The sequence below is a fragment of the Myotis yumanensis genome, unplaced genomic scaffold (genome assembly GCF_028538775.1).
Source record: "Myotis yumanensis isolate MYYU_CA2020_CCGP unplaced genomic scaffold, mMyoYum1.0.hap1 SCAF_15, whole genome shotgun sequence".
In the NCBI taxonomy this organism is placed as follows: Eukaryota; Metazoa; Chordata; class Mammalia; order Chiroptera; family Vespertilionidae; genus Myotis; species Myotis yumanensis.
In genome coordinates this window covers 34,551,574-34,568,647 of record NW_027223766.1, presented here as the reverse complement: position 1 = coordinate 34,568,647, position 17,074 = coordinate 34,551,574, and the positions used below count along the sequence as shown (strand labels likewise).

Sequence of the window (17,074 nt, the reverse complement as noted above, 5' to 3'; positions counted from 1 at the left end):
AATTATATATGTGTTTTCCGATGGTCTTAGGTGACCCCTGTGAAAGGGTCGTTCGACTCCCAAAGGGGTCGCGACCCACAGGTTGAGAACCGCTGTATTAGATGAAGGCCATAGTGGGGAATGAAACATTATAGCTCCACATCTCTTTCTGGACATGTTTCTATCAAAGCAATGAGCATCCCTGGAAAATATATGTCCGCCAATTTGGGCTGGTTATTCATTACTTTTGTGCACACAACAGCCTACGCTGCTATTTACTCTGGAAGCAGGCGGCGTGTGCCCCCATCTCGGTTCTGCGGGCTCCATGGCCTCTTAGGCAAACTGCTAAGACTCTGTGCTTCAGTTTTCTAGTCTGCAAAATAAACACAAAACTAAGACTGAGTTGATAGATTGTAATGTGCTTAGAAGAGTGCCTGACACCTATTTCAAAGGGAAAACACATTCCCTGCTTATATAAGGCTAACATGGCTGCTGGGATGGCAGCTGTGTCCTGAATACATATAATCTCAATTATTGACCTTACTCACAACCTGATATCTTTCCCAGGGCTAGTGCCCACGGGACTTCCCAGAGCATATCAAATGAGTTGTTTTGTTTATATTCTTTTTTTTTAAATATATTTTATTGATTTTCTTACATAGAGGAAGGGAGAGACATAGAGAGCCAGAAACATCGATGAGAGAGAAACATTGATCAGCTGCCTCCTGCACATCTCCCACTGGGGATGTGCCCGCAACCCAGGTACATGCCCTTGACCGGAATCGAACCTGGGACCCCTCAGTCCACAGGCCGACGCTCTACCCACTGAGCCAAACCGGTTTTGGCTGTTTTGTTTATATTCTTATTTAAATTGGCTATACTTTGCAAATGCAGAGATTACTTATGTATTTTTCATTGATGTACATTATACTGTAATATAAAATCCTTGAGTTCAACAACCTATGTTAGAGTCCTGTATGGTATATAACAAAACTGCTAGCACAATGCCCTGGGAATAATATTCAATAAATACCAACTGATGATGAATTGAATTAAAACAATGTCTCATCCTGTATAATGTATATACTTTGGTTACTTTGGAAGAAAATAAACAGGTCTAGGATAAATATACCCAATATTGTACAGGTTAGAATCATAGGTTGTTTGATCTGAAAGTCACCTAATAAATCACTTCTTCTAATATCTTTCTTTTGATGCAGTGGAGGGAGAAGGTGACCTCACAAAGTGAAGTATGAGCAGAAGTGAAACTTTTAAATTCTGTCATTTAAATTTTACATAGTATTAGCATATATTTTAGTACATGCTTTTCATGGATTCCTCTATTTAGAAACAGCTTCAGAGTTATGACCATTAATGAAAAAGCTGTGTACCATAGAGCTACACATTTGATCTAAATCTGTATTATCTTTAGAAGAATCATTTATTTGACATGTCATTCAGCTTTAAAATACCATTTATGATTTAATAACTGAATGAGGGCATCATATTCCACATGTCAGTATCTTTTTTCTAATATACATGTTTTATTTATTTTAGACAGAGGAAAAGAGAGGGAGAGAGAGATAGAAACATCAATGAGAGAGAAGCATCATAGATTAGCTGCCTCCTTCAGGTGCCCTGCTGAAGATCAAGCCCACAACCGGGGCATTGCCCTGATCTGGAATAGAACCCACAACCTCCTGGTGCACAGGGCAATGCTCAATCAACAGAGCCACACTGGCCAGACTACATGTCAGTATCTTTTGAGGATGACTGTCATTTGAATTGTACCCTGTTTTTATTCAAATGTGTGTAGGTCTCTGGTTCCTGCTTCTTGAGATTACTTTAGGGTTTGATTCTGGCAATATATTTTGTTACTTTTAATTTCCTATTATCTTTGTCATGAAATATCCAACCTAATTCCAGAAAAGAGTGCTGTATTTACCTACTTCAATTCAACTGAGCTATTAAAGGCGTCTTCAAAAAAAAAAAAAAAAAGAAGAAGAAGAAGACAGAATAGAACACTGGCAAATTTACATTCCTCCTCTGAACCAAAAAAGCATGAGTGCACAACCTTTCAGTCAGGTAAGGGCACTATTTTTTTCAGAGGGAAAAAAAATAATAGTGTTCTCTGTTCCCTCATAAACTCTAAGATCTCTATAGTCATGGACAGACTTCTGTGGTGACCCAGATTAGTTCAAGAATGATATTCATGATTTGGGGGAAAATTGAAGGAGAAAAAGGATTGGTAAGTACATTTTCAGTTATGTAATTGTGACAATGTCAAAAGTTGTGTGAAATAAGCTCCACTTGTAGGTGGACTTAAATAAATGTTCTTGTAGGTAGTTCTAATTAAGAGGAAAAATCTGAGTGTGAATTGAGGTACCCTAATATCCTGATATTAGAAAAAGGGGTGACCTGGATAATGGACTTAAACATTAAAATGATACCTTCTCTTCTAAGTTAATAAATATATGATCTATACTATAGCCTTCTGGTTGTTTTGATTGGCATAAGTCAACCCTCAATAAAACATATTTTCTCTTCACACAGTGACCATGGAGCATTTGGGGAACTATGAAGAAAACATACTAAGTTGCGATAAACCTCCCAACATATTGCAGTTAGCTTGTAGGTCCTGGGGGAGAAGCACTAAGAAGTGTGAAGCTTCAAGTTGTAATTAGAAAGGGTATTTTCTGGAACATAAGATGACCTATCATCTTGCTAAAAATGAAAGTAATTTTTGCTACATTTTTAAAGAAAACATAGATTTACGTACCATTAAGTATAATCTATGCATGAGATAGTACCGGTTTAGGTACTTACTGCGTAGCACTTATTTGATTACTGCAGCTGTTTGCATTATTTAAAAAGAGGTCATTCTTTGGAGTCAGAAGGACCTATTTGAATTCCAGGCAGCCCTTCTATTTATTAGTTCTCTGGTTTTATGTAGGCTACGAAATTTTTATTCAGTTCTTTCATTATTAAAATGGGATTCATAAGACTTACCTTGCAGAGTTATTACAAAAATTAGCAATAATACATGGAAAGTACCTAGCATAGCACTGGGCACATTACGTTTTCTGTAAATGGCAGCTATGGCTGTTACAGTGACCATCAACACAGTCAGTGTCTGCAAAACATGTAGCTAAAAAGGTTTTGTGTAGTTTACTTTCAAAGAGTCACTGATTAGGACTGAAAGTGGTTATTATTTAATATAAGCCAACCCCATCTTGACTCTATAGCAGATATCAAGAAAATTCAGCAATACTGAGAGAGACAAAAACATTTCCTCAGATGAAGAAGAAATATGATAGATGAGATAAAGTGCCTCAACATTTACCCCTGTCCTATTTTTTCATTGCACATAAATTGCATTTTGCGAAGCTTTTTATGAATGTTATTTTTGATCAGGAAAGGCTTTATGAGAGTGATATTTTATAAAAGACAGATGGCTAGCTGGATCTCATAAAAGAAGTCAGGTTAGAGAGTGGGAAAAAACACTTTTTTTTTTCTCTTTTCAAACATATTTAAAATACCTTAATAAGTAAAATTTAAATGATTAATGTGACCTTAAGAAAATATATGAAAGTATAGATCTGTCAGATTTATAAAATAAATACACAAGTCATAAGAAAACTACTCCTGACTTAACAGGTCAGGGCATAACAGAAGGAACTATTAAATCACTAAGAGAATTTAAAGAAAATTGAATGTGGGAGTAAACCATTCTAAGCTTAGCTATACTCAACCATCTTAAAATAAGTGTTAAATAATAAATTATCTACTGGTTTATTTATTTTTACAAATATAAAATGACTTGAACATTTTTTTTTTATCATTATAAGAGTTCACTTTGACACTAAGCTATAGGTACTGATTATGGACCCAGAATAGGAATATTATATTTTAGATGTATTAAATTATATTAGTTGTATTAATACTAATTTGAAAACACACATCTTTTTTGTTTCTGTGAGAGGAAATAGGTACACATCTACATATTGTAAAATAATCTTTTCAAAAGTTGTCACTAGTATAGCTAAAAAAGTAAATAAACTACTTTTGTGAAAAAATGTGAACACACTTCCCACTGTAAAACTAAAACATAGTCAATCCCAATCAGTCAATAATCCTATATAATAAAATCCTAATATGCAAATTGGCTGAATGGCGGAACAACCGGCGGAATGACTGGTTACTATGATGCGCACTGACCATCAGGGAGCAGACTCTCAACACAGGAGCTGCCCCCTGGTGGTCAGTGAGCTCCCACAGGGGGAGTGTCACTCAGCCAGAAACCAGGCTGGTGAGCACAGTAGTGGTGGTGGGAGCCTCTCCCACCTCCACTGCAGGTGGGCAATAAGGCATGAGCGGTCCCGGACTGCAAGAGCCCCAGACTGCGAGAGGGATGTCTGCCTGCCAGCTTAGGCCCGATCCCCAGGCAGACAGTGACATCCCCCAAGGGGTCCCAGACTGTGAGAGGGCACAGGCTGGGCTGAGGGACCCCACCCCCCCATGCATGAATTTCATGCACCGGGCCTCTAGTAAAAATATAAAAGGGATACAAAGCAGAAATATGATGTGTCTTCAAAAATGCATTCACTATTATTAAACTCCCAGGCTTATAAAACAATACACCATACTGTCATTAAGTTCTCTTAGACTTGGCAAAAAGAATAAGTGCATCATAGAGAAGATGGTAGTGACACCTATGAGTGCGAATTATCAAGAAATGGAGGGATTTAAGATGGAGAGACTTAAAGAACTAAAGATGAGTAAGAAACCATTTAGGAACTGAAGTTCAGGAGGAAGTAAGAGAACATATCTTCCTGAAGCCAGAATAGATAGACACTGGGGAGTAAGGTTCAATGAACCAGATTATAGGGTAGATATAAATTTGATTTAATGTAGGCATCATGCATTCTTGAAAAGGTGAATCTGGATGAAAGCAGTGCTTAGGAAAACTATCCTAAGTGAGCTGTTGGAATGTAAGGCATCTGTCAATTTTAAAATGAGCCCTAGCTCAAATTTCAAGGTCATTTTAAGGTTTGGGTAAAATTTCCAGAGATGTTGATTCAAATGTTAGGATTCTCTAGGCTCTGGTAATTTTGCCTTATTATGAAGTTTAAAGCATAAAATAAATGCCCTCTCAGAAAATGTAAAATGTGAGATAAGGTATGGTAAGGAAAGGAAAACTTACTGAACATCTACTCTGTCAGGCATTATAATAACTGTATATTATCCATTGTCTCCAATTCTTATATAATCTCTGCAATATAATGCTGATAATAAATAGTAATAATGACATCAATTATTTGGGTTGAACTATGTAATATTGAGCATTTTTGACCAAAAATTTCATATTGTTCAATCTAATTTATGTCAGTAATTGGAGTAATTTCTACAAATCCAGTATCTCATTAATCTCAGCAATCCTACAATGATATTTTATAGCTTAAACTAGAGGCCTGGTGCACAACATTCGTGCACTGGGTGGGGGGGGCGGTGTCCCCTCAGCCCAGTCTGTGCCCTCTTTCAGTCCAGGCCCCCTCAGGGGATGTCCACCTTTCAGCTAAGCCAGCAGGCGGACATTCCTCAAGGGGTCCGAGGGGAGCAGGCCTAAGCCAGCAAGCAGGCATCCCCTGAGGGGTCCTCAGTGCTGCTGTGGAGGCAGGAAAGGCTCCTGCCACTGCTGCTGCACTCACCAGCCATGAGCCTGGCTTCTGGCTGAGAGGCCCTCCCCCTGTGGGAGCGCAGTGGTCAGTGTGCATCATAGCAATCGGTCATTCCAACATTCAGTCAATTTGCATATTAGCCTTTCATTATATAGGATAAGTGAATAGCAACGGGTAACTTGTCCAAAGTCAATTGGAAAACTAAGCACTAAATAAATACTTAATCTACTTGATCTTATTCCTAAACTAATTCTGTTATTGTTATACATGACTCAAAACCTAGTTACACAACAGATGAAACATATTTTGAATATATATATAGAATATACATACTAGAGGCCGGTGCACTAATTTATGCACAGGTGGGGTCTCTCGGCATGGTCTGAGAGGATTGGGCCAAGACTGGCAGTCCAATGCCACCTGCAGCTCCTGCCTGCTGCTCCCACTTATCCTGGCCCCACTGTGCCTGCTGTGGGCTCACGCCCAGTCATTCCTGATTGGGAAAGGCTCGCACCACTGTAGCGGTGCTCACCAGCCATGAGCCCTGCATCTGACACCCATCCTGAGAGGGATGGGGGGCGGAGCTGGGATGTGATTGGCCCTCTGGGTGGGTGGTGGGACACCCTTGCCAGCCCGGGATCCAGATCTGTCTCACTGATGTTCATGCCAGTTGTCGGGAGCCACCTGGCAGCTGCTTCTTTATCATTTCTTCCTTGTAGAGCATCTAGGGAGGGGAAGTAGCCATAGTGCCTGAGGCCAACTTCCAGGATGCCAATGGTGCTGCTGGGATCACGCCGGCGGTGCCAGTCCATCAGTGCCTGGCCCGTTCTCCAAAGATTGGACCTGCAGGACTACTGAGGGAGTGAGTGGTTGCCACCTGGGCTGGTGGGCCACCGGGACTGGTCCCCTGTTGGAGCACACTGACCACCAGGGGGCAGCTTCTGCGTTGAGCGTCTGCCCCCTGGTGGTTAGTGCGTATCATAGTGACTGGTTGACCAGTCACTTAGGATTTTATATATCCTATCTCATAAAGAAGGAATATGCTAATTGACTCTCATGCTATCACAAAGATGGCGACGCCCACAGCCAATGAGGAGCGGCTACGCTAATTGACTCCCCCCCTTAAAGATGGTGATACCCACAACCAATAAGGAGGGGCTATGCTAATTGACTGCCCTACCTTCAAAGATGGCAGTAACAACAGCCAATAAGGAGGAAATATGCTAATTGACTGCCATGCCCTCAAAGATGGCAGCACCCACAACCACAAGATGGAGGCACCAAGTCCCCTCATCCCCCCAGCTGCCCAGGGCCAGCCCAAGGGACAACCAAATGACTGAGCAAGCAGGCTGGGTCGGGCAACCAGGCTGGTGGGGGGGGCCGTGAGGGGCAACCAGGCTAGCAGGGGGGCAGTTGGAGGCAACCAGGCTGATGGGGGGGGTGGTGTAGTTGGGGGCAACCAGGCTGGCAGGGGGGCAGTTGGGGGCAATTAGGCTGGCAGGGGGCAGTGAGGGGTGACTAGGCCAGCAGAGGGGCAGTTGGGGGCAACCAGGCTGGCAGGTAGGGGCAGTTAGGGGCGACCAGGCCAGCATGCAGAGGCAGTGAAGGGCAATCAGGCCAGCTGGGGGGGGGGGGGGGCAGTTAGGGACGATCAGGCAGGCAGGCAGGTGAGCAATTAGGAGTCAGTGGTCCAGGATTGTGAGAGGGATGTCTGACTGCCGGTTTAAACTGGCAGTCAGACATCCCCCAAGGGGTCCCGGAATGGAGAGGGTGCAGGCTGGGCTTAGGGGACCCCCCCCCCCCCATGTACAAATTTCAAGCACTGGGCCTCTGGTCTATATAATAAAAGGCCTGTGGCCATGACTCCATTAAACAACCGATCACCGGGAGGTGCATGGAGCACCTCTCGCGGACCAGGACTCACGGTTCACACGGCAAAACGGTGCTCACACAGGGCTTGTGGGGCTTGCATGGGGCTGGGGTGCTGGCATGGTGGAGGCAAGGTCCGCGGCTTGCGTGGCAGAGGTGAGGCCCGCAGCTTGCGTGGTAGAGGCGGAGCCCGCGGACGGCAGCACGACCAAACCATGGGTCACCAGGAGGTCCATGGAGCTCCTCTTGCAGGCCGGGACTCATGGCTTGTGCGGTGAGGTGGGGCTCACATGGGGCTGGCAGGCGGGCCGTGCGGTGAAGAGGGCGCAAGGGATGGGCGCTGGGCGGGGGGCGGGGAGCACGACGCAGTTCCCCAGGTGGCAAGCGAAGGTGCTCCTGCCTGTGGAGGTTGGGGAGGGGGCGCACGTGGCTGGCGGCAGGGGGAGGCAGCATGCGAGGGAAGGGCATGAGCTGGGAGTGCTATGGGGCTCTAGCAGCATCCACAGAGTGTGCAAGGTGTCGCAGGGCAGCGGACATGGCCCTGATGGCAGGCTAGGCCTAGGGGACCCTACACATGCATGATTTAATCGTGCGCTAGGCCTCTAGTATATATATATCTCCACATAAGTGTACATGTAAATCCACATTCACGTTTTGTGTGTATACATATACATTCTGCAATCCTAATTTTTTCTATATGAATACACACACACAGACATTTTTTCTCTGGCAATATCTCCCTTTTGATATCTATCCTACATTTTACAAGAATTGCACATTCCCTACATGGTCATCTATGGATATTTATAGTCAATCAATGAATTAGTCCCTTCTTTGTCATTTGTTCTGGCAGGGCACAAAATAATAAAAATTTATGCAAGGATCCATGAAAGATAAAATGTACAAACGCAGTTAAGCAACTAATTCTTTTTTCAACTTTAACTATTACTTAATTTATTGGTTCCCGAGGTATGATTAGTTATGAAAGTAATAAAACTGATGTTATACTCTTAGACTAAATCTACGTAATGCCAGCATCAATATCCAAGTCCATAAACAAGGCAAGTGAGTTATTTTGTAAAAAGCCCAAACAAAAGTTACCTAACTGAATGCCCCTTTCTAATTGGCTATGCTGGAGTGTTCATGCAGCTGTGGGCGCTAGGGAAGTACAAAGTGGGTACTATCTACTGGCTGATAAATGCTGAGATAAAGCAAATCAAATATTTTCTGGCCGATTCTCTGAGTATCTAAACCTGATGTGTTTTAAATGTGAGAATAACCATATTTTTCATGGAATATAAGATGTGAGTATCAAAGCTTTACATTGTTTAAGAGAGATAAAAACATTAAATTGTATATTAATGGAATGGATAAAGCACATGTTCATGTTGCAAATTTTTACATAACTTGCGAATTTAACTCAGTAGGTTATTGATTCTATGAAATACTCATGGAATTGGTCCAACAAAGTTACATGAGGCAGAAAGTGTTCCATGGAGGTGGGGTCATAGCAGATAAAGGTATGTAATCATTAGAAATAAATTAAAATTTTCTTGTTTATAATGAAATAAAATCAATTTGAGATAAAATAAAAATATTGAAAAGCTGTGAGACCATCTGAATGTTTTTCTGAAGAAGTTACCCTTATGAGGAGAAGACCCAGAAGTAAACAAAGAATTAAGGTTGCAATTCTTCATAAATTATTATTCTACAGACATAAAAGCTATGAACTTAATAATCTGGAATAGTCACTGGAAACTGTAATATTCTAGACTAGCTATAGTTTTGAAACAAAGTATAAATGATTGAGTAATATGATTCAAAGCAAAAAGATATTGGATGCTAGTTTTAGAAAGACTCACAGTAGGTTGAATAAACATTTTGTATTGAAAAGTCTATTAATGTCTCAAAGTTACATGCAATAAAATATAAACAGCTGGTTCTCTTTTATTGGTTTCCATGTGGAAAAAAATATTATTTTCTACTGGGTAATTACTGAGTGATTTATATCCTGTCTCCATTAGTTTGGATTTTAATGTCCCTAATGCTTATAAGAAGTTATTCTTTGCAAGAAATGTATTTGAAGCAATTTTAAATGTCACAATTTAATACCTTTTCAATCATTGGTTAAATATATTTTGCAGTCAATTTTCCAGACAATTTTAAACAGTAGCAAATGAAACATAAACTCTTAGATAATACGAACCATGATAACTGAGCACAAAAAAGCCACTGGTTGTGAAATCACTGTGGAATTTGATGAGAATCTGGTTTGAAGTGCTATAGACTGACTCCAAAGCAGTGTTGCCACTGAACTGCCCAATCTGAGGTGAGTTTTGATCTGGTCCATCCCTATTAGAGAGAGACAGAACAGAGGGGGAGAAAGATTAAGACTAGTTTTTAGGTGAGTTTTCCACAAAGTTTAATAAAGGCATTAAATAAGAGATGATAGAGCAGATGAAATAACCAATGAGTGCCATATCATATTGGTACACTTTGTGTTTATATCAGTGATAACATTTAAAAAAATGTAAAGTATAAAAATAGACCAGATTTTTACCTAACTGAAATGCACTCATATTAGTTGTAATCAATGACACTATTTGGTTTCCTGACTACTACCCAAGCTTCCTAAATTTTGAGGTCTGCCTTCCTTTTATTTTCTTCAAATTAATCTTGAATAAATTTAGAAGGAATCATAGAACTAACACAGTGGTTCTATTACCCAATTGTCAGGAATTAATTCAAATAGTTTCTTTATAATATATTTTTAAATAAAGATGTTTCAATTAATAGGATAATAATACAAATATATTTTATAACAAATTATTATGAGAGAAATTAAAGTTATATTAAATCAGTATGATTTGTACATAAGCTTTTAAATTTTCACTAGTTTTGTAAATATGTAACTTTCTTACCTTTAACTTACCCTGATATTAATTCCTTGTTTTTGCATATCAGTTTAATAATAAATTAAAATCTTTTTCCATATATAAAGTTTTTTTTCAAAGTGTTTAGTTACTTTATGGGCAAAATCTAAATCTATTTCTCTTCTTTGTCTCATTCTACAAGCCACATACTGTCACCCTCAGTCACACCAGGTGGCAATTTCTGTTTACAGAGGACTGTGATATATTTTCATTTCTACCTTGATGAATCAATAAGTAATAATGTCCCTGGCTTACCATACAGTAATGAAATCATAGACTGGCTCTGTTTGAAGGACAGTGAAATTGATGTAGATTCCATTCCCAGGGGGTACTCGTACAAGCCAAAAACAGTCTTGAAAGTTGGGGTATTCGTCTGGATAACCAGGAGAATAAATGGTGCCATTCATAGCAGTTATATTCCCTCCACAAAGAGCTACAGAAAAGACACAAAACACAATGTTAAAATAAATAACAATGAATTGATTATAAAGAAAAAGGTGCACATTTAATACTTAAGCAGTATAAAATCCATCTGTATTATGTTGTTACTTCAGTTAGGTATATAAAATAAAGTTGCAAACCATGAACAAAATATTGTTAGCTTGTATTTATTTTTCTATAGGAAGCATGCTACCTAGTTATTATTAACTATTATTAAATTAATAAATTACATTGTGTTCTTGTTCCAAATATTTTATCAATATATATTTACACTGTTCAACTCTTATTTGTCTTATACCATATGTATATATGGCCTTAAAAGAGGTTCAGGGATTTTTATTTAAAAGGTTTTTTAAGAGGAAATGTACCCAAATTCAGTAGCAGTATCTGGGCCATTGGTTTTTATAAGAATGATTATTAAACATACGCACACACAGCTACACAGACACACATATAGGAGGAGCTCTAAAGCATTAACTTTATCTTTGCTGGCAATAAAGAAGGTTAGGGCTTCTGCCAATAATTATAAAATCAGTTATTCATTACGGAGCCTTCAGGGTTTAACCTGGGTACTAACTGTAATTATTCAACTGAAAAAGAGACTGTGTGTTTCGCATGCTATTTGAAGAGGAAGGCAAAACAGTGACCAAACAAAAATGCTTAAACGTAGATGACGCATACCTTCACACCTTGGAAGTGGGTGATTCCAGTTGCGACTCACTCCATGAAGGCAAGTGAGAGCTGAATTTCCAATCAGCGTGTATCCAGGGAAACATTCAAACGAAACGGTTTGACCCACAGTAAAATCACTGCCAATTACAAAGCCATTACGAAATGGGCGTGGGTCAGGACAGCTTTGCAACTGATAGGCTGCGAAAGGGAAAAAAGGAAAATGTTTTTCCTTTCTGAATTTTGAAAGACCACAGATGGGTACTATTTGCAACTTGAACAATAGATGCACTACTCCTAGTATTTGGTTACAAGTAGCAATTCAGGTTTGTGATAAATGATATTAATGAGAGTATGATATGAATTGCTTCTCATGTCTATACTTTTCCATTCAAATGTTAGTATAATTTACAAAAATGCATTCAGTTTCTTCACCCACTTATGTAATCCATCTAAATTATAAGTTTTAATGAAAATGTGAACTACTATTACCACCACAGTTTTAATCAAACATATTCTGATTCCTTTACATAGAGTACAATTGCTTCCTGGTTACATTGCACATACATAGAATAAAATAAACACGTGTAAGCTTCATTCTGAGTCTTTTGAATTTTATTTTCTTTATTTTTTCTTTAAAAGGAATAAGCCACTGTTGAGTTTCTCCAAAGTAGTTATGTAATAATATAAAATACTAGGAAAAATTTTCCTCCTAGTATAAATTTTGTACTTTAGTTAACACGATATTTTTGGCACTTCAGTATAACAATGTGTTCATTTGTACATATTCCTTTGGTTCTATGTTCTACATGAGATCAAAGTTCCTATTTGTTTTGTTTATCATTGTATGCTAAAAGCCTTGTCCATTGCCCACCACATAGTAAGTGCTTAATAAAGACAGCTGAGCCTATAAACAGTGTACACTATGCACTTTTCCAAAATTCAGAAAGTGGTTCAAGTCTAATTGCAAGATCATTTAAAAATAACATTGGTTCTGTGAATCATATAAATTAATCTATTTCTCAAAATTGGCATCAGCTCAATGATATCAATGTAGTAAACGAAGAGATAGTTTCAAAATTCAATGTAACTTACAAATAATATGTACTCATGATTATAATACATTGTGGCTCATGTCAATAATATTAACATTAGATCAATGAGTAATAGATTCTCTATTTTATGCTTTTATCACAAAAATAAATATTTTTCGAGGACATATTGACTAAAATGCAATTAATAAAGTTCAAATTCCAGTTTTATATCATTCAAATAAGAACTTTATTTTGAGAGGGAGAAGAAAATGAGGGTAAGAATAAGAACATGAAGCCAGGTTTAAGTTCAATACCAAAATGCTGGCATAAGGCTCTGTATACCTGCTAGAAGAGGACCACAATATAGTTGAATCTTTTAACAACAAAGAAGAAAATCAGTTGTTGCCCAATTGTTTCTCAAATAATTAAAGTCTTTGGGAGCACAGTTAATTCTGTATTGTGAGGTGGTGGAAATGACTCCTATTTTATGTAGAAGATAATGTGTGATGTAGTGCTCTTATATTATGTCTGCAAATATAACACAAATTTTAATTATTTAGACCCATGTAGTTGGATGTTACAATGTCTATTTTAACTATATTTAAATGTCCTCTTGGGTATATACTTTTATTCTGAAAGTATGTATTGTGCTATTATTGTCCTAGGCACTTGAGATGCATTAAGGAACAATACAGAGATCACTGCTTGGAAATCACAATGAAAATGTATTGTATACTTATGAAATCTTTTAATAATTAGGGCAGAGATATAATAAAATTTTAAGGTTTTTGGATTAAACATCCAAGCCATGGGATTACATTATTTGTGTAAAATATCCTAACTTTAAATATTTGATTTTAAATTTTAGACTTCAGAGTTGGAATAATGTAATAATAACAGCTAAAATGCAATGATATATACCATACATATTTTGCATTCATTTTATCATATAAAGTTCAAAGCAACTTATCTGAGAGATACTATTACTAACTCCATCATGTAAATATAAAACTTTATCTAGCTTGCCTTGCTTAACTACCTTGCCTTGACATGCTTAATTTCACTGTGAACTAAGACTAACTCAATCCATTTTTTGGAATTAAGATTTTTCTAAGGTCTCAGAAAGATATCATTCCCCCTATATAGTTGCCTGAAAACTGCATTTTTAAAAAATCTTTCTAATTGAAGTTTGCTTGGTTTAGGTTCTTTTTATTTCCAAAACAAAATATAGAAAATATTTAGAGTTAGATTGCTAGTAACTGATTTGGGCTAAATAAGCTTTCACCTTTTATTATCCAACTCACCTTGGTATACAATGTGGAACCCTTGTTTGTTTTGTGAATAGTCACTGTGAAAGTACAGGCTGGTTTCATGAGTCGTGCTGAATAAGGATGATGGGATTTGAGGACCACTAAGTCGGCCAATAACAGTGCTAGTCTCTGAGGTTCCACTTCTTACTTCCAAATAATCATGTATAGTTTCTGTAGAAAAATTTACAAACTGGAGATGTACACCTAAAGAAGAAAAGCAAGCAATATTACTTTTTTTTTTTTTTTTTTTTACCGAATTAAATGCACACACACAAATGCACACACTCACTTTAATGAACTTAGATATGTTTCCATTTAGGCTGAGAAGCATACTCTCTGGATCTGGGCCATGAGTTTGCTGTCTGCCCAGGACAATTAACTTCAAAGTAACAGTGCTGCTCTCAAATGCCCATGATTTGTCACATGAGAAAATGTCTTTCATTTTACTACAATGCCACCACAGCCAGCTAATCAGGAAAGTGGACTTCTTGCTTTTTAATATTATTTAAAATTATATCAGCCAATCATAGAAAGACAAATACTATATGATCTCACTAATGAACAAAATAAACTGATGAACAAAATCAGTCCAGAAACATGAAAGCAGGGAATAGACCAACAGATCTCAGAGGGAATGGGGGAGGGGAATGGGAAGAGATTAACCGAAGAATACATATGCATATATGCATAGTCCCTGGATGCAGACAACAGTGCTAGTGAAGGCCTGGGGTGGGGCAGAGCCACAGTGGAGGAAAGGAAGGCAAAGAGAGAAAAATAGGAGATATCTGTAATACTGTTAATAATAAAAATAAATTTAAAAAATAATTAAATTTGGAAAAATTTTCTTAAAAAAATAGTAAAATTGTATCAGCTAACTTTTAAAGGTAAAAAGCCACTCAATAATTTATATTTTGTAAAATGTCAATTTGAGGGCAAAGTTTATATATAATAAAGTAATCACATTTCATAACGGTGTTAAAAATTAGTCATTCATCTACAGGGGATAAATTAACTTCTCTAAAATATCATTTTGGGGGCATTAATTTATCAATGTGCTCTTTTAGCACTATGCTTTTCAGAGGATAATGCTAAATTTTATGAAAGAATTTCAATAAAATTTAGTGATCAGTGTTAAGTGTTATCAAATTGCAAAATAGTCTTAATATCTTTATAAACAAAACTAAAGGATGAGATAGTAAAATGTCTCTGGGATGGAATAAATGAAATAAAAGCCTCCATAGGGTAGGTTTGGTAATTCAATTAATATTCAATTTCAGTAAATTTGATTTTTTTCTTACAACTACCATTCTCTAATTGTTAATAATAAATCTGACATATATTGAATGATTTCTATTTATTAGGCACTGTTTTAAGTGTTTGTATATGCTAACTTATTTAATACTAACAATTACTCATGGGAATGAAGAAGTTGAGGCCCAGAAAAGCTAGACAAATATGTTAAGTTTACACAGCAACTTAAAAAAGCTGAAAAACACTAGCTCTTGAGCTTTTGCTCATAATAATTACATTGCGGTTCTCAAGTGAAGTATTTTGTTACTCATAAAAGAGTTCCATAGAAAAAGAGTCCCATGGACAGTAAAGGTAGGGAATACTGAAAATATGCTGTAAAATATTAAACACATTCCTGTACAATCTGACAAACTTCTTAGAATTTGGACATGATATCTTAACATATGTGCATATTTTTTCTAAAATTTTTCCCCTTTTCATAAATTATCTTGTCAATAATTGTTTCACAAGCATAAGAATATGATTCTGTAATTGTTGCTCTATATTCAATTTTATTTTAAAAAATTATAAAGCACTTGTTCAAATATATTAGAACTAATATTTTATTTAACCCCAAACTCAAGTAAAATAGATTATTTAAATGTAATCAAATCAGAAAGTCTCTTATGTTTTTATTTCTAAAATAGAGATGTCTTATTTTTTTTTAATCCTTACCTGAGGATATATTTATTCATTTTTTAGAGAGAGGAAAGAAAAGAGATAGAGAAACATTGATGTGATAAACATAGATATGAGAGAGAAACATCCATTGGTTGCCTCCCGTATGTGCCCAACTGGGAATCAAACCCACAACCTTTAGTGTACGGGATGATGCTCAAACCAAGATATTTCTTCTTTTTATTAGATGTGTTGATAAAAACTTTTAATGAACTTGCTTCTTAAAAATCAAGGAAACATTAGCATCTGGTAAACTGAAATAATGACACTATTGAAAATCTGCTTAATAATTTCTTTTAACTAAATTCATTTAGCTCCATAAGCAACATGGGATGAGCCTTCTCACGTAACTAGTAAAAGACATATAAGAATAACCATACTGGTTCACATCTATTATTCAGACATGTCAGTAGTCTCTTTCAATCAATGGCCATTGAACTTGACTATTTCAAGTAGTGTTCACACCTTGTAGCCAGAGTGATACCCATTAGAAAGCCACCAGGAATCCTTCCGTGGCTTCCTGTTCTCTCAAACCTCAGTCCAATAATACAGTGTTCAGGCTTGTTGAATTTCTTTAGCTTCCTCATCTGTATCTTCCAATGTGTCACTCTGTTTATCTAGAATCTATTCCCCATTCCCCATATGACTGATCCTCTTTGCAGGACTGTCTCTTTAAAGCCACAGTCGAGGTGTCACTTGCTCACGCTAGACATCTCTCCATTTACTGGACTAGGCTGCATGTCTGCACTAAGTACAACCCTTCATTATACTTTGTAGAGGGTAAAGGGGCCAAATATATGGTGACAGTAGATAATTGGACTATGGGTAGTGGGTACACAAGATAATATACAGGTCATGTGTCATAGCAAGGTACACATGAGATCTATATGACCCTATTAACCAATTCCAACCCAGTAAATGTAATAATAATAATAAAGAGAATATGTCTCCTCATTATGACTGTAACTTATTTGGAGACAGGTACGAAGTCCATTCTACTATGCATTTTATCCCCAGTAATTAGCATAGTACCTCTAGAATAACATGTACTCAGTAAAGAATTATTAAAAGTATGAATTTCTGTAAATTCATGTAAAACATTTAAATATGAATTTGTATTCTGAGGCTATAGATGTTTTGGGGTAATCAGATACTTAAATTCAGTCCTCAATAAGTAAGGTAGTGTAGAATTT

General features: G+C 37.3%; 1 protein-coding gene across 2 annotated transcripts in view; it reads right to left on the bottom strand.

Annotated features, from left to right (window-relative positions):
* CSMD3 (CUB and Sushi multiple domains 3) overlaps positions 1–17,074 on the bottom strand; it is an 857,474-nt gene that overhangs the window by 84,511 nt on the left and 755,889 nt on the right. For both annotated transcript variants that reach the window (XM_070391936.1, XM_070391937.1), the window contains 4 exons: positions 13,908–14,117; positions 11,582–11,770; positions 10,715–10,892; positions 9,733–9,878 (listed from right to left, as the gene is read on the bottom strand). In XM_070391936.1, coding sequence (XP_070248037.1) covers positions 9,733–9,878; positions 10,715–10,892; positions 11,582–11,770; positions 13,908–14,117 — 723 coding nt within the window. The remainder of the gene's footprint in view (positions 1–9,732; positions 9,879–10,714; positions 10,893–11,581; positions 11,771–13,907; positions 14,118–17,074) is intronic.